This window comes from Enhydra lutris, unplaced genomic scaffold (genome assembly GCF_002288905.1).
Source record: "Enhydra lutris kenyoni isolate GAN:26980312 unplaced genomic scaffold, ASM228890v2 scaffoldscaffold4, whole genome shotgun sequence".
Classification (NCBI taxonomy): Eukaryota; Metazoa; Chordata; class Mammalia; order Carnivora; family Mustelidae; genus Enhydra; species Enhydra lutris.
The window spans coordinates 10,464,148-10,486,567 of NW_019154088.1; the positions used below are offsets into that span (position 1 = coordinate 10,464,148).

Sequence of the window (22,420 nt, forward strand, 5' to 3'; positions counted from 1 at the left end):
ATTCATAGGAAATCAATAAGTCTAGGTCTCATGTATGTGCTAAATAGGGGATTTTCTTGCAGGGCAAACATTTCAGGATGGTACAGATAAGCTAAATTGGGAATTACTTTGAACATTGTCTGTGTGCCATTGACTTCTTCTTTTATGGCTTTAAAAAATTGATAGGTATATTTAAAATAAATTTCATCTTGTTTTTAGAACTTGCTTTCACTTTTGGGGGAAAGTGGAAGTTTAAAATACAAGTAAACACAGACAAGAAAATAGGAAAAACAGTCTCTAAATTTGATTGTGTGGGGTCTAGAGTTTGCAGGTCTATGTATAGGTGCTTTTTTTATCAACTTAATTCCTTTATTTTTACCATCTATGTAGGCAGCTATTCTGGCAATTTTGGGTCAATAATAATAAGAGTATTTTTCTCTTCTCAAAGAATTAGAGTATCTTATTTTATCCTGTGTTTAGGATTCAGTTCTTACTTGAATTTCTGAGTATCTTACTTTGTGGTTCCTCTCTGCTGTTCCTTACCACCTTTCTTAGTTAATTTTACTTATTCTAACTTAAGAATTACAGACTCAGTAAAAATTTTACCACATTCCCCTGGGCTTTTCAAGTGTTATTTCTTTTTGTTTACCTCTCTTGGGACTTACTTACACCAAATGATGAGTCATTTGGGAAAATAGCACTAAAGCTCCTTGAGGTCTGGGGAATGTCTTTTATCTCTATTACCATCTGTATTACAGAGTATTTCACAGAGAAAGTGCAATAAATTCTTAAAACATAAAACTCATTGTAGTGGATTTATTTTACTGATGAGGAAGCGAAAGCCAGGAGAGATTTAGCCCAAGCACATGATTAGAAACCAGTTGTTTTGACTCCCAGTCTTATTTTTCCCTGATTGACTGGAAACATGAGGAAAGAATTATTTGCTTAAAAGATTTTATTTCTGGGGTGTCTGGGTGGCTCAGTTAAGAATCCGAGTGTTGGGGCGCCTGGGTGGCTCAGTGGGTTAAGCCTCTGCCTTCAGCTCAGGTCATGGGATCTAGCCCCTCATCGGGCTCTCTGCTCAGCAGGGAGTCTGCTTCCCCCACTGCCTTCTCTGCCTGCCTCTCTGCCTACTTGTGATCTCTGTCAAATAAATAAATAAAGTCTTAAAAACAAAACAAAACAAAACAAAAAAACAAAAAAGAAGAAGCCAAGTCTTGGTTTTTGTTTAGGTCATGATCCTCAGGGTCCTGGGATCAAGCTTTGTGTCATGCTTCACACTTGTAGGGTGGGGGAGTGTCTGATTGAGGGTTCTTTCTCTCCCTCTGTCCCTCCCCCTTCTCATGTGCATGCCCTCTCTCTCTCTCTCAAATCGGGGCACGTGGGTGGCTCAGTCGGTTAAGTGTCTGACTTTAGCTCAGGTATGATCTCATAGTCCCGGGATTGAGCACCATTTGGGACTTCCCACTCAGTGGGGAATCTGCTTGTCCCTCTGCCTTCCACCTGTTCATGTTCTCTCTCTCTTTCTCAAAGAAGTAATAAAATCTTAAACAAAACAAAACAAATCTGATTTTATTTTTAAGCAATCTCTAGACCCAGTGTGGAGATTGAGCTCATAACCCCCAGATCAGGAGTTGCATACTCAACCTACTAAGCCTGGGAGGTGCCCCTGGAAAGAATGTTTTATTGATGTTAATAGGAATCATACCATGTACTTAAATAAAAATAAGATACAATATTTAAAGAACTGGGCTTACATACTAAAACAGCATAGTGATTCAGTGATCTCCTTTGTTAAGGTAAGTTCTCTGTGGCGGATACACAAATTAGCCATAAGAGTTTGTGGCTCATAATCTGTCTAATGCCTTCACCTTTCAGGCGATGAGTATTATGTAAGCCTTTTATTAAAAACCTGCACCTAAGATTTCTGATAGCTATTAATAGAATACTTAATACTTTGAACTCCTTTTGGCTTCAGTTTTGTTAAAATTTAAGTTAAACACTTTCCTGCACAATAATTTGAAGCCAGTAATTCACAGATGAGTGAACACAAAGTAGATGATGGTCATTAGTAACAGAAAAATAAAAATTTAAGAATAATAGGATATAAATTTAAAGCAAAAGATTGGAACAGGTGACATCAAATGTTGAAAAGAATTTGGATCAGCAAGAGCTCTTATGCACTACTAGAGGGAGTATAAATTGAGAGTAATTTGGCATTATTTAGTGCAGACTCCCAATTAGTGCATTGTTGCACATGGTCATCCATGATATGTGACAATAATAGGCTCTTGAAATAGTGATCTCCTCAGAATGGCCAAGCTTGACAAAGGGTAATTAATAACTGTAGAGCTGGTTGCCTCTAGCTAAAAGCAGCCTCAGGTTTATCCCAGTTTGTTATATAATTACCTTTTTTAAAAAGATGTTTATTTCTTTGACAGAGCACAAGCACAAGCAGGGGGTGCAGCAGAGGGAGAGGGAGAGGCAGGCTCCCTACTGAGCAGGGAGCCTGACAGGGGGCAAGGGGTGGCAGGGCTTGATCCCAGAAGCCTGGGATCATGACCCAAGCTGAAGGCAGACACTTAACTGACTGAGCCACCCAAGGCACCTCTAATTATAATTTTATGTGCCATTACACAAGAAGTATTCAGAATAACTAAGTGTATCATTAACCTTTTTAGTAGTAAATATCAGACTGTACAGATGACATAGAAGATAAATTTATTAAAGAGTATCAGATGACTTACACAATCTCTTGAAAAGCCAGAAAAACACACTCTGGGACTGTGCAGTAGGGAAAAATGCCCACAGTACTTTTACTGAATGCTCATATAAGCAGTCACACGACATTGGACAAGCACCACCGTTTTCAGTATGGACACTGCACACAGTATGCATACAGTTAGGACCTTGGTTACTTCTGCCTCTAAAAATTCTTTACTTGGCCAAACACCATCACCCTCATTCACACAGTTCTGCATAGTATCCCTTCATGGTACTCTTGCCCAAATTGAAGTCTTTCATGGTACAGTTGATTGGCAAAACCTGTGTTACATGTCTGCACATAAACTGCAAGGGAAGGTAGAAAGTGAGTTTTTCCTAATACCTACCTTGAAGAGGTTGGGGTTATAATGGAAAAAAGTAACAGCTAGGGAAAAGGTGTTCAAATATTTTGGACAGCCACAAGTATGTTGAGCACTCACAATCCAATACAATTGAAAGATGAGTATGCCCTGTTATATAGCAATTCCATTCCTGATTAAATGCTACAAGGAAAAGCTAAATGCACTAGAGAAGCTCTTATACATCATCTGTGTGATGCACATTCTTTTTTTTTTTTTTTTTTTTTTTAAATTACGTTTATTTATTTGACAGACGGCGAGGGAGAGAACACCAGGAGGGGGAGTGGGAGAAGGAAGAAGCAGGCTTCCCGCTGAGCAGGGAGCTGGATGGATGTGGGGCTTGATCCCAAGACCCTGGGATCATGACCTGAGCCAAAGGCAGATGCTTAGGGACTGAGCCACCCAGGTGCCCTGTGATACATGTTCTTGTACACAATGAATAATTACATGGGTGCATTGCTTGTAATTGTTAAAAGTAGGAAAAAAATGGGTGAAGGGAGCTGGGAGATACAGGCTTTCAGTAAGGGATGAGTAAGTCACAGGAATGCAAGGTACAGTGTAAAGAATATAGTTAATGGTATTTTAATGTTGTGTGTACTCAAAAAATAAAATTAAAAAAAAAATTAGAAAACAACCTAATTCTCATCTGTAGGGGAATGGTGAATAAATTGGGCAGTACTATATATTCATTATCTGGAGTAGTGTATGGTGGTGAAAATAAATGGTCCAGAGATAAATCTGTCAGCATAGACGAATCTCCGTCATAAAATGTTAAGGGGGGGGGGGGACTCACCAAAACCTCTAAAAGGATATGTTGAGTAAATATTTTCCCAAAAGATTACCTCTTAATCTACAAATAAGTTATAATATTTATAGGCTCAGTTAACCATAAACAACACTAATGGATTACTAGGGAATTAGAAAACAATTCAGGCCAGAAGCTTAGTCAATGGCAGATTTGTATTAAAAGTCCTAGAAAGTCTCTGGATCACAAAGGATCTTAATTCTGCTATGTTTATGTATTAGTTTTCTATTGTTGCTTAACAAATTAGTGTAAACTTAAGACATACTGTTTCATTTACTTTCGATCAGGAGTTTGGGCATGGCTTAACTGGGTCCTCTGCTTAGTGTCTCACAGTGCTTCAGTCAAAATGTCAGGTCTGGTTTCTCCTCAGAGGCTTGACTTGGGAGGATTCTGCTTCCAGTTTCCCTCAGGTTGTTGGCAGAATTTATATCCTTGCAGTTTTAGCAAGATGGGTGATACATGCTCCCATAGTCTCATAAACACCGAATCATGTACATCCCATCCCTTTTGCCACTTTTTGTATGTTAGAAATAAAGGTCCTATCTGCACTTAAGGGAGGGGGAGGAGGGAGGAGTACAGAAATATGTAGTATTAAGAGGTGAGGATCATGGGTCACCTTAAAGTCTGTCTCCTTTTTATTTTTATTTCATTTCTGCTTTTCACTCCCATTTTACCCTCTCCTCACACCTCAGAAGTTTAAAAAAAGAATGTAATTTGTGTTTCTTTTTCCTTGTAGTGGGCTTAAAATTGAATTCAGTGGATCCGACAATGAGCATTGATCTTAAATATTTGGGAGTACAGCTACCTTTGGCTCCAGCCACTAGCTTTCCTTTCTGGAACCTTACCGGAACCAATCCTGCCTCTCCTGGTGAGTGTATGGCATTTGTAAAGTCAAAGTTGTGAGATAATTAAAAAACTGCCTTTGTTAGAGACATTTAGGATATTCTAAGGTAGATTTTTTTGCCTAGTGGCATAGTCTTAATGATTTATACATTTTAGATTAAGTTTTTTTGTGATTAAGTTTTGGTAACTAATTAGATATTAAATATTAGTTGACTTGAATTTTGGTAATCTTTTTTACTTTTTCTTTTATAGATGCTGGGTTTCCCTTTGTTTCTAGGACAGGGAAGACCAATGACTTCACCAAAATCAAGGGATGGAGGGGAAAGTTTCATAGTGCTTCTGCATCTAGGAGTGAAGGTAATCAGCTTTTTAAAAAACTGTAAATGTGTTCTGAAACACGTGGCCAAAAAGCCTTTTGTTAAAAGTAAGATTTGGTTGTTTTTCTTCATCTTTTCTTTATATGCTTTAAAATACAGGGCAAATAAATTGCTTGCTAATGTCTGTTCATTTCCTATGTTCCATATCCCTAACCATGTCAGGCTTAAATAATCAATGCACCTCTTTTATTTTATGTTTTATTTTTTAAATTTTTAAAAAATTTTAAATTTTTAATTATTTTTTGTTTTTATTATTATTATTACTATTATTATTTTTTTTATTAACATATAGTATACTATTTGCCCCAGGGATACAGATCTGTGAATCATTAGGCTTACACATTTCACATCACTCACTGTAGCATATACCCTCCCCAACCTGCACCCTCTTTTCAATTGTACTGCCTTTCTGTTACTCCTACAGTTATTTTTAAAATTTTCATTTTTTAGAAAAGCTTGACGGACTGAGCCACCTACAGTTACCATAATCATCATTCTCAAGTATTAATTCAGAACTGTATACTTTAGAGCTATGGAGTGATTCTTGACAGCATTACAGTCCAAGGAAAACTTCTAATCCGAACATTTTGACTGTGTGCCTGTTGGTCTCCTTTCTTAGTGTTTTTCCCGTTGTAGTTACTTGCAGTTTTACATTCTAGCCAGATAAATTTATCATATATCCAAAATAGTTTTTCTCATCTTTGAATCTCTCCACAGTGTTAAAATAATATAATGGCTTGTCTGTCTACTACATTTGCTTTTTCAAAATTCCTTAAAAACTAAATTTTATACTTCTCTTTTTGTGCGCTCACCTCTTTCCTTGTGTTTTATATTAGAGTCCAGGTACTACAGTTTGTTAAATAATCTCTTGGTGTGTTCTGTTGAAGTTTGACTTAAGTATATTTTTTGTTCTTATGTTTTTACTTAAATGTGGTTTCTCTGCTAAGGTCATAAGTTGTCAAAGTTGTAGACTCTTAATTTATTGTTAGTATTTCACCAAAATTAATTTAAATATATGTAATGAGATGGTTTTAGATAATCGTTTTAATGTAATGAATGTATGATTCCATCTCTTCATTTGGTTTATTAATATATTGTTTTTCCTATGTTTAGAAGATTAAGGACAGTTGAGAAGATTGAGTAGCTTATAACTTAATGCTCTTGGCATTTTTTAGTTTATTTTTCTGAAGATCTGCCATATATTTCTTTAAGTATCTGCATCTCTTTATTTCTAGGTGGAAATTCAGAAGGTCCACTGAAAAACCGTTCTGCTTTCTGCAGTGATAAACTAGATGAGTACTTGGAAAATGAAGGCAAACTGATGGAAACCAGTATGGGTTTCTCTTCTAATGCTCCTACATCTCCTGTGGTATACCAGCTTCCCACCAAGAGTACCAGCTATGTACGAACACTTGACAGTGTACTAAAGAAGCAATCTACCATTTCCCCTTCTACCTCCTACTCTTTGAAGTCTCATTCTGTGCCCCCTGCCTCTCGAAAGGCAAAGTCTCAAAACAAACAGGCAACTTTTGGTGGCCGAACTAAATCATCTTATAAATCCATTTTACCCTACCCTATTTCACCAAAGCAGAAACACACTCAAGTGATTCCAGGAGATAAGGTTGCCAAGAATTCTTCAAGTACTATCTCAGAAAATCAGGTGAATAACTTTGTTGTGCCAACTTTAGATGAAAATACATTTCCAAAGCAAATTAGTTTGCGGCAGGCACACCACCAGCAGCAGCAACAGCAACAGGGAACTCGCCCACCAGGCTTGTCTAAATCCCAAGTGAAGCTAATGGACCTGGAAGACTGTGCACTTTGGGAAGGAAAACCAAGGACCTATATCACTGAAGAGCGAGCAGATGTATCCTTAACAACTCTGCTTACTGCTCAAGTAAGTATCTATTGGTTTTTTTAGAAGTGTATTAGTTCATGGTTGGAAAGAATTAGGTTAGTAAGGGGAAATGTGTATGGGCTTTTTGGCGGAAGGATAGGCCATTTAGTTACCTTAGTGATAGGATAAGTAAGGAGATTCTCTTGGTTTCTGTATTTGTTGTTCTTCTTAACTAGACACCTTAGTGTAGAACCCCTCCTGCCAGTAGAGGGAGACAGTACAGTTGTGCTTTTGGATAATGTCTTTCACCTTGTATGAAGTCAGCTGTCCATTCTGAAAATCTCTAATTTCATTCTCTAGCATGTGGGCAAGTATGTTTGCTAATCTTGTTAAAACTGCTTTGAAAGTTCTCCTTAAAAGGTACTACATTTCAGAAAATTTTTTAAAATTATAGACCTGTGGAGAAAAAGCTTTTGTGTTTTATAAAATTTTATATTGAGAATTTTTCACTTATTGATTTACCTGTCTTAACAGCCTCTGGTGCACATGAAATGATACAACAGCATATGACTATTTTTTTTTTTTTTTTTTTTGGGTCGTGAAATTTGTACACCTTACCTTCCATTTTTAAATTATGTGACTGAATTCTAGACCTGAAGATGATCAGATGTTTGGATTAAATACACAATGTGTCCTTTATTATCAATCATTCCTAAAGACTGTTACGTACATATTATCCCATTCCCTTTCTATTAGTTACTGGAAAGCAGGTGTCCGCAAAGTATTTTAGTAAAGGGCCAGGTAGTAAATATTTTAGGCTTTGTAGGCCATACACACTCTGTTGCATTTACCCATCTCTGTTCTTACAGTGCCACAGGCGTTTTGTGTTCCAGTGAAACTTTATGAAACAGGCCAGGTTTGGCCTGTGCGTCTTGTCAACCCCTGCCTTTGAACATTACGTGTGATTTCTTTTTCTTTTTCTTTTTTTTTTAAAGATTTTATTTCTTGATTTGACAGAGAGACCGATGTGGAGCTCTTCCCAGGCATGACCTGAGCCAAAGGCAGATGCTTAAGCACTGAGCTGTCCAGGTGCCCTGAACGTTACATGTGATTTCCATTGAGAATAGATTGATCGCTGTTGATATTCTGGCTCATAGTTAATTTAAATATTCTCTTGACTTGGGGCGCCTGGGTGGCTCAGTGAGTTAAAGCCTCTGCCTTTGGCTCGGGTCATGATCTCGGGGTCCTGAGGTGGAGCCATGCATTGGGCTCTCTGCTGAGCGGGGAGCTTGCTCCCCCCAAACTCCCCGCCTGCCTCTCTGCCTACTTGTGATCTGTCAAACAAATAAATAAAATATTTTTAAAAAATTTCTCTTGACTGTGCTGTGCTTTAGAAAGGCAGATTGTTCAGAGTCCTGGTTATATTTATGTTCTTTAAATATACTGCTAATCTTGTGCTATTGGTACTGAGTGTTCAGAGTCCAAAAAGGCAGACCAGTATATGACTTGTAAGTTGTGGGTGGTGTTGGGGCATGATTCAGTAGATTTACAATTCTTTATTTTAACTTTAGGCATCTCTCAAAACTAAACCCATCCACACAATCATAAGGAAACGAGCCCCTCCATGCAACAATGACTTCTGTCGATTGGGTTGCGTGTGTTCCAGTCTAGCTTTGGAGAAGCGCCAGCCTGCTCACTGCCGCCGACCAGACTGCATGTTTGGCTGCACTTGTTTGAAAAGAAAAGTTGTGCTTGTTAAAGGAGGATCCAAAGCTAAGCATTTCCAGAGGAAAGCTGCTCATCGTGACCCAGTATTTTATGATGCTTTGGGAGAGGAACAACGAGAAGAAGAAGAGGGAGTCAGGGAGGAGGAAGAACAATTTAAAGAGAAAAAGAGGAGGAAGAAGCTAGAATACAGTGAGTATTAACTGAGAATTAAAAGTGTGTATAGTTTTATTTTTTTAGAACAGTTTGGTTATTTCAGATATTACTGTTACTTATTTTAATCCTTTAATCAGTGGTCTAGTAAGAATTTTGAGAAATTCTTATTATCCTTAAATGCTCTTTCTTTGTGGCTTGTGTGATAATGTTTGTGTGTACACACACACACATACACCTTTTTAAAATAGAATTTTTCTTTTGAAGGTGGCTTTTTTGTGCTCCATTGGAATCATTCATTTGGACTTCCAGAATGCCTTTGAAACTTGTTTTTCTGTGTCTCCCTTCTCTTCCTATGTTCTTTGAATACAGAGATGATCAGTATAATCCATCATTCCCCCCTCCAGCTTTTATTGAGGTATAATTGACAAGTACCCTTGCATATGTTTTAAGTGTACAATATGACGATTTGGCACAGGTATGCATTGTGACATGATTAGCACAGTCAAGTCAACTAATCCATCTCATTATTTTCTAAATGAAGAGTTTTGTAACAAGACCCTTTGGTCCTGGTTTGAGCCATTAACCAGGTGATTGGAGTTTTGGTGACAGGATAAGGGCATAACTGAGTTAAGCATTACTGTACTATTTTGAAAAGCTTGTTTTTCCTTTTTTGATAAAATAGTCTGTAGCCCCACCAAATTACATACTAAATCATTCTTGATTCTTTTTCCTTTCTACTGTATCTTTTTATTTTGTTCAAATACATTGAATATATTTTTGCCATACAATTGAAGAGTTTTTTGCTTCTTAGTTTATTAGGAGACTAAATTCCTTTTTTGGCAGTTTATATTTGCATTCACTGTTGATTACCGCATACTTATTTAAGTCATAATAGATGTTTAATATTTCAGTGTATGTTCTTCCAGGATTTTCTGTTAATAGACTTGTGTGCATACATACATGTTTCTGTAGAAATGGAATTGCTCTGTATGTGGTGTCATAACCTTTAGAAATCTGGTATCATAAAGTCATGTTTTGTTTTCTGTATATAGACCATACAATATAGATCTATATTGTAATTTTAGTTTAAATGGCTTCATGTTATTACAGTCCTTTTGGTCAGACATTCAGCCTTTTTATATTTTCTTTATTATAAACAGTACAATGATGATAGGCTATTAAAAGTGGAATTGCTGTGGCAGTGATAGCACTTTGAAGGTTTATAGATGTTTCTGGAGTTGTACCAAGGTACACATTTACCAATAGTTGGATAGTGCTGGATTTTCTACGCTCTTAACTGGATAGTTCACCTGATAGGCAGAAATTGATACTTTGTTTTAAAATTTATAGTTTTTCAAGTAGTAGGTTTATTGACCATTTGTCATAAACTTGCTTCTGTAAATTTGACTTTTTGAATTCTTTGCTTTTATTGGAGCACCTATGTTTTTCCCTGCATTATTTTTTTTTTAAGATTTTATTTATTATTTATTTGACAGAGATCACAAGTAGGCAGAGAGGTAGGCATAGAGAGAGGAGGAAGCAGGCTCCCTGTCGAGCAGAGAGCCGGATGTGGGGCTTGATCCCGGGACCCTGAGATCATGACCTGAGCCAAAGGCAGAGGCTTAACCCACTGAGCCACCCAGGCACCCCTCCCTGCATTACTTTTAAGAATTTAATTATTTATTTGACAGAGAGAGAGAACACAAGCAGGGGGAGTGTCAGGCAGAGGGAGAAGCAGGCTTTCCTCCGCCCCAGAGCAGGGAGCCTGATGTGGGACTCAATCCCAGGACCCTGAGATCATGACCTGAGCCAAAGGCAGCCGCTTAACTGGCTGAGCCACCCAGGCTCCCCGTTCCCTACATTTCCAAGAGCTTCATTTTTCACAGGTTATAATTTTGTAATTTATATTTTAGCTTTGTTAATAGTTCTTCCCTATTCCCTCACTTGCTCTGAAAAAGAAAAAAAGCAGGGGTGGTTAAGTCTAGTGGTCTTTTTAAAAAATTTTTTATGGTTTCTGTGTTTAGAGTGTTGTTTAGAATGTATTTTTTCACCTGCAAGATTTAAAAAAAAATACTAATTAGATTAATAAAGGGCTTAAAATAAATACGATCTAGAATTTATTTGATACGAAATTTGTAGTAGGAAATCTTTTTTCTGCAATATGGCTAGGCAGTTTTCCCATGACTTACTGAGAAGAAGTACTTTCCCTACTGGCTTAAAATGTCACCAGTCATGTAGTAAATTAAAAAATATTTATGTCTGTGTCTGTTTCTGATTTCTGCTATTTTGTGATCAGTGCCAGGCTGTTCTAACTGCCATGCCAGTGTTTAAGATATTGCCTCCATATACCTAAATGATCTTTATATAAATAAGATTAAAAAGGTTTAAAATGAAATAAAATATAGGAGTTTTATCTGTATCTCCTAAGTTTTTCCCCATTTTGCACTTTTAAAGCCGTACTTTTCCATTTCAAAGTAACAAGAATAAGCTCTAGAAGACACTTAAGAATGAAAACTGTGTATCTGTTAGGCTTTATTAGTTTGCTTTCTTGGTTAGTGTATTTACCCTGTGTCTTATTCTTGACCTGAGTTAACTCCAAAAGATAACTCCAGTTATCAAAGTATTTTTTTGTTTTTCTCACTGGTATTAGACCACTATAAAAAAAAAAACAAAAAACATGCCTTACTGTGTTCTAGGAGCCATCAATTTTCCTGTACTGTTAGGGAAGATGAGGAAAGGAGGGAAGATATTTTTGTTACAACTGCTATGGAAAAGGAATAGAAATAGGGAAGAGTTCTTAGAGGCAAAATGTTGCTGAAACCAAAACCAAACAAAAATGTACATAAAAACTGGAAGAAGATGAAGAAATCTTTTAGTCTGTTTTGAAAAAACGTAGGTGAGGGGGGAAAAAAAAGGATGATTTAGAGAAGTTATAGAGGTAAGAAAATGAGAGAGAAAATACTCAAATGATAGAAAAAAATATCTCTAAAGGACATGAAATTTCAGATTTAAAGGATCCTCTGAATAGCAGGCAATAATAACCATCTAGACACGTGTTTCTTACATTTGTAACATCAAGAATAAAGAGGATATCCTGAACTGTTTTAAAGAGAAACCACTTTGCCTAGGAAGGATTTAAAATCAGTTTGATGTTGAAGAGATCATCTTCAGTAATTTACACTGGATTAAAAAAATTAATTTATTTTTCCATCTTGGTTAAGTGTACTCTTTATTTTTATTTATTTTTATTTTTTTTTTTAAAGATTTTATTTATTTATTTGACAGAGATCACAAGTAGGCGGAGAGGCAGGCAGAGAGAGAGGAGGAAGCAGGCTCCCCGCTGAGCAGAGAGCCCGATGTGGGGCTCGATCCCAGGACCCTGGGATCATGACCTGAGCCGAAGGCAGAGGCTTTAACCCACTGAGCCACCCAGGCGCCCCTAAGTGTACTCTTGAATCCCATCCCTATCCCCCCCCCAACTTCTCCTCTGATGACCATCTGTTCTCTATAGTTAAGAGTCTGTTTCTTGTTTTGTCTTTTTTGTTTTCTTTGCTTATTTATTTTGTTTCTTAAATTCTACATATGAGTGAGCTCATATGGTATATGTCTTCCTTTGAATGACTGATGTCACTTAGCATAATACTGTCTGACACCATGTTGTTGCAGATGTCAAGATTTCATTTTTTCTTATGGCTGAATAATATTCCATAGTATATATATATACCACATCTTCTTTATCCATTCATCAGTCAGTGGACACTCGGGCTGTTTCCATAATTTGGCTATTGTAAATAATGTTATTAACCTAGGGGCGGATGAATCCCTTTGATTTAGTGTTTCTCTAGTTTTTGAGTAAGTATCCAGTAGTGTGATTCCTGGATCAGAGGGTAGTTCTGTTTTTAACTTTATGAGGAACCTCCATATTGTTTTTCAGAATGGCTGTACCAGTTTACATTCCTACCAACAGTGCAAGAGGGTTCCTTCCCCCCCCCCACATTATCTCCAACACTTGTTGTTTCTTGTGTTTTTGATTTTAGCCATTCTGACAGGTGTAAGGTGATAACCTCATTGTAGTTTTGATTTGCATTTCCCTGATGATAAATGATATTGTGCATCTTTTCATGTTCTCTTGGGTGTTCCTCTTTATGCAGTGCACTCTATGAGGGTTATATCATTTAAATCTTAAAACCTGTTGTAAGAGGGATTTCCATTTTACAAATGTACTAATGTGTGCTTAGAGAGTTTATGTAACTTGTTCCCCAAAGTCAGCTTGGTTTTAAGGGAGTGATAGAGATTTGAACCCAAGTTTTTCTGACTTGAAAGTCTTCATTTTTTCCCTAGTGTATAAAATAATGATTTTTGAAGTTTGGCCTTCATCTGATTACCATCCATTTACCCTTTTGTTCGTTAAAAAAAAAATGCTGCTGATGTAAAGGCACTGTGCTTAGCTGCTGTGGGAGGGACCAAGAGAAAGGATAAAAACATGACATTCCTGCTTTCTTAGCCCACTTAGAGTTTTGTTGGAGATGTGTCTCTATGTACAAGTTAACTATCTAAAGGGAAGATAATAAAATTGATACCTGATTAGGAAAAAAGGAGAACATACAAATTACCAATATATCAGGAATGAAAAATGGCATTACTAAAGACATTCAAAGGTTAGTAGGGAACAATTTAATGCCAATAAGTCAGATGAAATGGACTAATTCTTTGTTAGATGCAAAGCTACCAAACTCACTCGAGAAGAAATAAGTAACTGCTTACTCCTATACATATGAACTTGCAGTGAAAAACTGCACAGTAATGGCTGTGGTCCAGATGCCTTCACTGGTGAATTCTCAAACATTTAGGGAAGAAATAATGCCCATTTTATTTAAATGCTTCCATAAAATGATCTCATTCTGCGAGACCGGCATTACCCTGATGCTCAGACCAGAAAAAGACATTACAAGAAAATGGTAGAGTACGTTCTCTCATGAACATATGTACAGACGATAGATACAGTTTTAACATACCAAATCCAGGAATATATTTAAAGAATAATACATCATGACCAAGTGGATTTATCACAGTGGTGCATGGTTGATTTAACATTTGAAAATGATCAGCATTGTTCACCGTTACCGTAATAGACTTTAAAAAAAAAAAAGGCCATATTACCATTTCTTTTTTTTTTTTGTTTAAGATTTTATTTATTCATTAGCGAGAGAGAGTGTGCACACGCATGAGGGGAGGAGCAGAGGGAGATGGAGCAGCAGACTCCTCAATCCAGGGCTCAATCCTGGGACTCCAAAAACATGACCTGAGCAGAAGGCAGACACCATACTATCATTTCAATAGATAGTTTTAAAAATTGACAAAATCCATTTCTGGTAAAAATTCTTAAGCATAGTAGAAGGAAACGTTCCCAATCTGATAAAGAGTATCTATGAAAAACTATACAAACAGCATATTAATTGTGAAAGACAGCTTTCCCCAGTGATTAGGAATGAGGAAAATGTCCTCTTTTGCCTTGTCTATTTAAAATTGTATTAGGCATCCTAGCCAGTGCAGTAAGGCATGAAAAAGAAAATGTATCCAGATTGGAAAGAAAGAAGTAAAATTGGTTTTATTCTTAGACTGGAAAATCCTAAGGAATTTATAAAAATGCTACTAGAACTATGTTAGTTTAGCGAGTTTATAACATACAATAATATCAGTAGACAATATATTTGTATATATGCCAATAAGAAATAGAAATTGAAATAAAAAGTACCAGTTAAAATAGCATCCAAATAAATCAGACACTTAAAGGATAAATCTGATAAAAGTTGCCTAAAAACCTCTTATTAAAAACTACAAAACATTGTTGAGAGCACTTTTTTTTTTTTTTAAAGGTTTTATTTATTTATTTGACAGAGAGAGATCACAAGTAGGCAGAGCAGCAGGCAGAGAGAGAGGGGGAAGCAGGCTCCCTGCTGAGCAGAGAGCACGATGTGGGGCTTGATCCCAGGACCCTGAGACCATGATCTGAGCTGAGGGCAGCGGCTTAACCCACTGAGCCACCCAGGTGCCCCGAGAGCACTTTTTAAATAAACCTAAATAGATGGAGAGGTAGACTGTTTTTGTACATCTGAAGACTGTCTTCGTAAGATACAGTTCTCCACAGACTGATTTATAAATAAATAAATGCTCTTCATGGGGCACATGCGTGCTCAGTTGGTTAAGCATCTGCCTTCGGCTCAGGTCATGATCCCAGAGTCCCTTGCTTGCAAGGAGTCTGTTTTTCCCTCCACCCCTCACCCTGCTCGCTCGCTCGCTCTCTCTCTCTCTCTCTCTCACACTCTGAAATAAATAAAATATTTTTTTAAAAAATGCTCTTCCAGTGAAAATCCCAGCAGGGTTTTCTTGGTAGAAATTTTCAAGTTGTTTGTAAAATTTATATGGAAAAGCAAAGAACTGAGAATGGCTGTTTGATAAACAATTTCAGTAAAGCACGTAGTTGGTAGAGTTACACTACCAGATTTTAAGACATACTATAAAGCTGAAGGATTTGGGATAAAGACTTATACATTAGTGAGACAGAACAGAGAATTCAGGAGTTGATACACATAAATACAAAGCCAGTGAATTCAATGAATTTTGGCACAGTGCCAAGTCAGTTTAATGAGGAAATGATGATCTCAACAAATGGATGTGGAGCAATTTGATAGCTAGAAACTGCTCTCTCCTGCCTCCAAAAATAAAATGAGAACCTCAGTCATGACTTTATATATAAAAATTATGTCAAGATTTAAGAGTTAATGTCTTAGATTAAGTGTAAGTGCTTTAAAGTATACAATGTATAGAAGAAAATAAAGAGAAATACCCTTTGTGATCTGTGACTCATAAAGATTTTTAAAATAGGATACCAGAACCACAATCATTAATGTAAAAAATGTAATGAAATTGAATTTCTCAAGATTAAAAACTTGCTTTTCAGAAGACCTGTTAAAATTAAAAGATAAGTCATAAACTAAGAGAAATACTATAGAAAATATGCAGCCAACATAGGACCTGTATCTGTAATAAAGAATTTTTTTAAAAAGATTTTATTTATTGAGAGAGCACGAGTTTTTTTTTGGGGGGGGGGCAGAGGGAGAAGCAGAGCCTGCTGAGCAGGTTAACCCAACTTAGAGCCGGATCCCAGGACCCCAAGATCACGACCGGAGCCGAAGTCACCTGTCCAACTGACTGTGCCACCCAGGTGGCCCTTGTCTGTAATAAAGAAAAGACAATATAAACAGGAGGTACACAAACAGAAGATCAGGCACATGAAAAGTTATCAGTAGTCATTAAAAAATGCTTTATTAAAGCCTGATTAACAGATAGCCTCATCTTCTGGTGCAGGGCCAGCCTTGTCCCCAAGACATGATGCTGAAGGCTGGAGTAAACAGGCTTTGGCTGGCCTCCTCAGAGCGCATCCTGGGCCACATCGAGGACAAGATTGTGTCCTGCATCTTTAACACTGACACCCAGTCTTCCACCCTTGCTCATTTTCTGGTATGAGAATGAATTTGACTACAAGAATCAGGTGGTGGACCTTATGGTCTGCATGGCTTCCAAGGAGTAACAGCCCCAGAAAGAGCAAGAAGAGAGAGGTTGAGAATCCTTGCCCCAGCACATGGAGAATGTCTTGACCTCTATACAATTTCTTCCCAGATTACCTGGAGAAGGGGATGGACTTAGGGAGTCCTGCCTTGTTATGTACCATCAATAAAGTGCACTGTACCCAGCTAAAAAGCACACACAAGAAGATATTAACATATACATTTAACTGGCTAAAAAATTTTTTTTTAAAGATTTTTATTTATTTATTTGACAGAGAGAGATCACAAGTAGAGAGGCAGGCAGAGAGAGAGAGAGGGAAGCAGGATCCCTGCTGAGCAGAGAGCCCGATGTGGGACTCGATCCCAGGACCCTGAGATCATGACCTGAGCCGAAGGCAGCGGCTTAACCCACTGAGCCACCCAGGCGCCCCTTAACTGGCTAAAATTAAGAAGACTGACTGTACCAAGTGCTGATTAGAATATAGAGCATATGAACACTCTTGCATAGCTGGTGGGAATGTAAAACGGTATAGTCACTTTAGAAAACAGTTTGGTAGTTTCTTAAAATACTAAAAATAAGTCTGCCATACAACATAGTTATTTCACTTGTTTGCATTTATTCAACAGAAATGAAAGTGTGTGTCACATAAAATCTTATATTTGGGCACTCATAACTTTATTTTTAATAGCAAGAAAATTGCAAACAGCCAAGGTGTCCCTCAGCAGGTGAATGGATAAAGACATTTGGTATAGATACAAACAGTGGAATACTACTACTCAGCAGAAAGATGAAACAAACTATTGATACACTCAGCAACAAGGATCACTCTCAATAATTATGCTGGATGATAAGCAGTTGGCTTCAACCTTTCCCCCAAGTTAACATTTCTATTCTATGTTAAGAAAGAAAAAAAAAAAAAAAAACCTAATATATAGAACAGTGTTTGCCTAGACAGGGTTGGGATGGATGTTGGAGGCAGAGGGAAAGATGGAGGGATTGTATAAGAAGTTTATCCAGTTACAATTACAAGGACATCTTGGAGTTGATGTTACCTTTAATTGTTGTGATGGTTTCACAGTGAGTGGTATATGTATGTCAGAGTTCATTAAGTTGAATGTGTGGTATTATATGTTACAGATCAATAAAGCTATAAGAGAAAAAGAAAAACACGTTTACTTATAGGACTGTTGGCTGTTTGATATGGAAAAATGGGAAATTTATTGTTGAATTTTTACTTATCTTTACACAGGGATACAGTGTTATCTCAAATGATAGAATATTTAAAAACATTAGTAAGATTGGGGCGCTTGGGTGGCTCAGTGGGTTGGAGCCTCTGCCTTCGGCTCGGGTCGTGATCCCGACGTCCTGGGATCGAGCCCCGCATCGGGCTTTCTGCTCGGTGGGGAGCCTGCTTCCTCATTTCTCTCTGCCTGCCTCTCTGCCTACTTGTGATCTGTCTGTCAAATAAATAAATAAAATCTTTAAAAAAAAAACAGTAAGATTAAAGGAGAGAAATTTTATGATACTAGCAAATGCTGTAAAAATTAAAATTCAACATCCATTCTTTAGAAAAACTTTTTTATTGTGGTAGAATACATTCATCATAAACTTTACTATCTTTTTTTTTTTTTTAAAGATTTTATTTATTTGTCAGAGAGAGAGAGAGAGAGAGAGAGAGCGAGAGTGAGCACAAGCAGATAGAGTGGCAGGCAGAGGCAGAGGGAGAAGCAGGCTCCCTGCTGAGCAAGGAGCCTGATGTGGGACTCGATCCCAGGACGCTGGGATCATGACCTGAGCCAAAGGCAGTGGCTTAACCCACTGAGCCACCAGGCGTCCCTAAACTTTACTGTCTTAACCATTTGTTGTTGTTTTAAAGATTTATTTGACACAGAGAGAGAGAGAGAGAGACAGTGAAAGAGGGAACACAAGCAGGGGAAGTGGGAGAGGGAGAAGCAGGCCTTCCACCGAGCAGGGAACCTGATGTGGGGCTGATCCCAGGACCCTGGGATCATGACCCGAGCTGAAGGCAGACACTCAACTGACTGAGCCACCCAGGTGCCTCTATCTTAACTATTTTTAAGTGCACAGTTCAATGGTATTAAATATACTCACACTGTTGCTAATAACTGTTATCACCATAACTTTCCTTATGTTAAAGAGCTGAAACTGTGAATCCATTAAAACCATAACTCCTCCTTTCCCTCTTCCCCCATCCTCTGGCAGTCACCATTTTACTTTGTCTTTATGATTTTGACCAAGTACTTCATATAAGTGGAATCATTTAGTATTTGTCTTTTTGTGACTGGTTCATCTCACTTAATATTACCTTCTCAGGGTTCACTGATGCTACAGCTTATTGTAGAATTTCCTTCCTTTTTAAAGGCTGAATAATATTCCATTGATGGACTGTACTATATTTTGCTTAATCATTCATCCATTGATGGACACTCCTGTCTTCCTCGTTTTAGCGATTGTGAATAATGCTGGTGTGTACAGGTATCTTTTTGAGATCCTGCTTTTAGTTTTTTTGGGTATATATCCAGAAGGGGAATTTTGGGATCATATTGTAATTCTTTTTTTAATTTTTTGAGGAACTTTCCTACTGTTTCCTGTAGCATCTGTGCTATTCAGTATTCCTACTAACAGTGCCCAAGGGTTCTAATTTTTCTACATCCTCACCAGCACCTTTTTTTTTTTTTTTTTTTTAATGGTACCCCATCCAAATGTGTGTGAGGTGTGGTATCTCATTGTAGTTTTGATTTGCACTTCCCTGAAGATTACTGGTGTTGAGCATCTTTTCATGTGCTTATTAGCCATTTGTCTGTTTTCTCTGTAGAAATGCCTACTCAAGTTTGCTCCTCATTGTTGATCTGGGTTGTTCAGGGTTTTTTTTTGGTTGTTGTTGAGTTTTAGGAGTTCTCTCTGTATTCTGTGTATTATCTCCTACCAAAATGTGTTTTTTTGCAAATCTCCGATTCTTGGGTTACCTTTTTATTTTTTTTTTACTGTCTTTTGACAGAAAATATCAAAAAATCTTCATGACTCTTGTATTTTTTTTCTTTTGCTGTCTGTGCCTTTAATGTTGTATCCAAGAAGTGATCACTAAATCCAGTGTTATGAAGCATTTGTTTTGTTTTTTCTTCTAAGAGTTTTATTGATTTAGGTCTTATATTTAGGTCCTTGATCCATTTTGAGTTAATATTTTTATATGGGGTGTTATATAAGGATCCAGTTTCATACTGAATGATCTTGGTTGGCACTGTTGTTCAAAAATTAATTGACCATATATGCAAGGATTTATTTTTGGGCTGTCTGTTGTATTCCATTGGTCTATTTGTCTGCCTTTATGTTGGTCCTACACTGTTTTGATTATGGTAGCTTTGTAGTAAGTTTTGAAATCAGGAAGTGTGAGTACTCCCGTTTTGTTATGTTCCAAGATTTTTTTTGGCTAGCCATAGGAGTTGAGATTCCATATGAATTTCAGAATGAATTTTTCTGTTTGTGCAAAAAATGTCATTATGATTTTAATGAGGATTAAACTGAATCGGTAGATTGCTTTGGGTAGTATTGACATTTTAATGTTAAATCTTAAAATCCATGAGCATGGTATGTGCTTCTTTTTCTGTTGTGTTTAATTTCTTTCAGAAGTGTTTTGTGGTTGTAATTGTCTAAGTCTTTATTTCCATGTGGAGGAATTTTGCAACAGTGTTGATAAAGGATATTGGTCTGGTTTTTTGTTAAATGTCTTTAGGTTTGGTATCAGAGTAATGTTGGCCTCATAGAATGAGTTGGGAAATGTACCCTTTTTCAGTTTTTTTGGATAAGTTTTATAGTGATTGAGATATTTGTCCTTTAAGTGTTCAGTAGAATTTATCAGTGAAGCTTTCAAGTCCAGGGCTTTTTGGGTAGGTTTTTGATTAGTGATTCAGTCTCCTTACTCGTTTTAGGTCTGTCTGATTGGCTGTTTCCCTGGGTAGATTTTGTATTTCTAGGAATTTGTTCATTTCATTTAGGTGGTCCAGTTTGTTGGTTTACAGTTTTTTATAGTGCTCTCTTGTAATCTTTTATTTTTGTAGAATTAATTTCATTTTGGATTTAGTAATGAGTCCACTTTCTTTTTTTCTTAGTCTGTCTAGGTAAAAGTATACTAGTTTTGTTGATCTCTTTGAATAAGCAACTTTTGGTTTCATTGATTGTCTTTATTTTTCTATTACATATTTCATTTATTTCTGTTCTAATCTTTATTTTCTTTGTATTTAGCTTTGTTCCTTTTTCCTAATTCTTTTGTTGGGTCCCCCAATAATGGGTCCATGGTCAAAAGAGCGAGACTGATACAAAGCGAAGGTCAAGCAAAGCTTTATTTCACGCCAAGCATCAAGAATCAAACTGACCGTCAAACAGACCGTTCGGGGCGCCTCTTACAGAGAGGACGACCCCTCCCTCCCTCACAGACTAACTTTTTATAGAGCAAAGACCATGTGGTAGAACCTGGCCACACACAGGTGGCCAATGAGATTGCAACACACAGAGAAAGCTGCACAGTCATGCTAGGTCACACACGGGTGGCCAATTGAACTACAATTCACCCCATAGTAGCTATTTGAACTAGCCTATCACCTTGGTCAGAATTGGCACCCAAAAGGTGACCAAAAGGTGGGGCCCACACTCCTTGGTAGCTAGGGAGACAATATGCATACTCCACTGATTGGATGTCTCCACCAGACCCGACTCATCCCTGGTTGGGGCTGTTCTCTCCACCTGACCTGACCAACCCTTGTATTTGGGCTTTGTTACCTGGGACTGGTTTCCCGGACTTGCTTTTAAGTAAGTTCCCCTGGGGGAGGAGGGTCAATTTAAGTTTTACTGTATAAACAACAAAATGGCTGTTCAACCGGGGTGGGGAGGCTCTGGCTGAATAGGCCCTTACACTTTAAGTTGTAAAGTTAGGTTGTTAATTTGGGAGGTCTTTCTTGTTTTTTAATGTAAGCATTTAGAGCTGCTGTGTTTTTCCTATAAAACCACTCCTGCTGTGTCTGTAGTTTTGGTGTGTTGTATTTTTGTTTTCCTTTGTCTCTCAGTATCTCCTAATTTCCTTTGTTGATTTCTTCTTTAATCCATTGATTGTTTAAAAGTGTGTTGTTTAATATCCACAGTTTTGTGATTTATCCAGTGTTCTTTTGTTACTGATTTCTGACTTCATCCTGTCCTGGGCAGAGAAAGTAATTTGCATGATATCTTTTTTAAATCTCTTCAGACTTAATTTGTGACCTAACATGTGATCTATCCCAGAAGATACCCCATATGCAGTTGGAGAAGATTGTGCATTCTCTTGTTGGATAGGGTGTTCTGTATATGCCTTTTAGATCTAGTTGGTTTGGGGCGCCTGGGTGGCGCAGTGGGTTAACCCTCTGCCTTCGGCTCAGGTCATGATCTCAGGGTCTTGGGATCGAGCCCCGCATGGGGCTCTCTGCTCAGCAGGTAGCCTGCTCCCCCCGCTTCCTCTCTGCCTACTTGTTATCTCTCTCTCTCTCTCTGTCAAATAAATAGATCTAGTTGGTTTATTGTGTTGAATCCTCTGTTTCCTTACTTATTTTCTGTCTGGTTTTTCTATCCATTATTGTGAGTGGGGTTTTGAAGTCTCTAGCTATTATTGCAGAACTGTGTGTTTTTGTCTTTAATTCTTTTCAGGTTTTGCTTCATATATTTTGATGGGTTGTCATTAGGTATATTCATGTTTATAATTGTTACTTGTTCTGGATGTATTGAAACTTTTATTAATACATAATGTTCTTTTTTTTGTCTCTTGCAACCTTTTTTTTTTTTTTTTTTTTAATTTTATTTTGAGAGAGTGAGAGTGCCTAAGTAGGGAGAGGGGCAGAGAGTGTGGGAGAGAATCTCATGCATATTTAATGCTGACTCTGATTCAGCCCAGTGTGGGGCCTGATCTTGAGATCATGACCCAAGCTGAAACCAAGAGTTGGATGCTTTAACCGACTGAGCCACCCAG

General features: G+C 37.5%; 1 protein-coding gene across 5 annotated transcripts in view; it reads left to right on the forward strand.

The window, feature by feature from the left end:
* Positions 1-22,420, forward strand: part of LOC111158227 (MGA, MAX dimerization protein) — a 103,554-nt gene that overhangs the window by 41,559 nt on the left and 39,575 nt on the right. For all 5 annotated transcript variants that reach the window (XM_022520152.1, XM_022520166.1, XM_022520155.1 and 2 more), the window contains exons 6-9: positions 4,643-4,774; positions 5,002-5,106; positions 6,362-7,023; positions 8,535-8,880. In XM_022520152.1, coding sequence (XP_022375860.1) covers positions 4,643-4,774; positions 5,002-5,106; positions 6,362-7,023; positions 8,535-8,880 — 1,245 coding nt within the window. The remainder of the gene's footprint in view (positions 1-4,642; positions 4,775-5,001; positions 5,107-6,361; positions 7,024-8,534; positions 8,881-22,420) is intronic.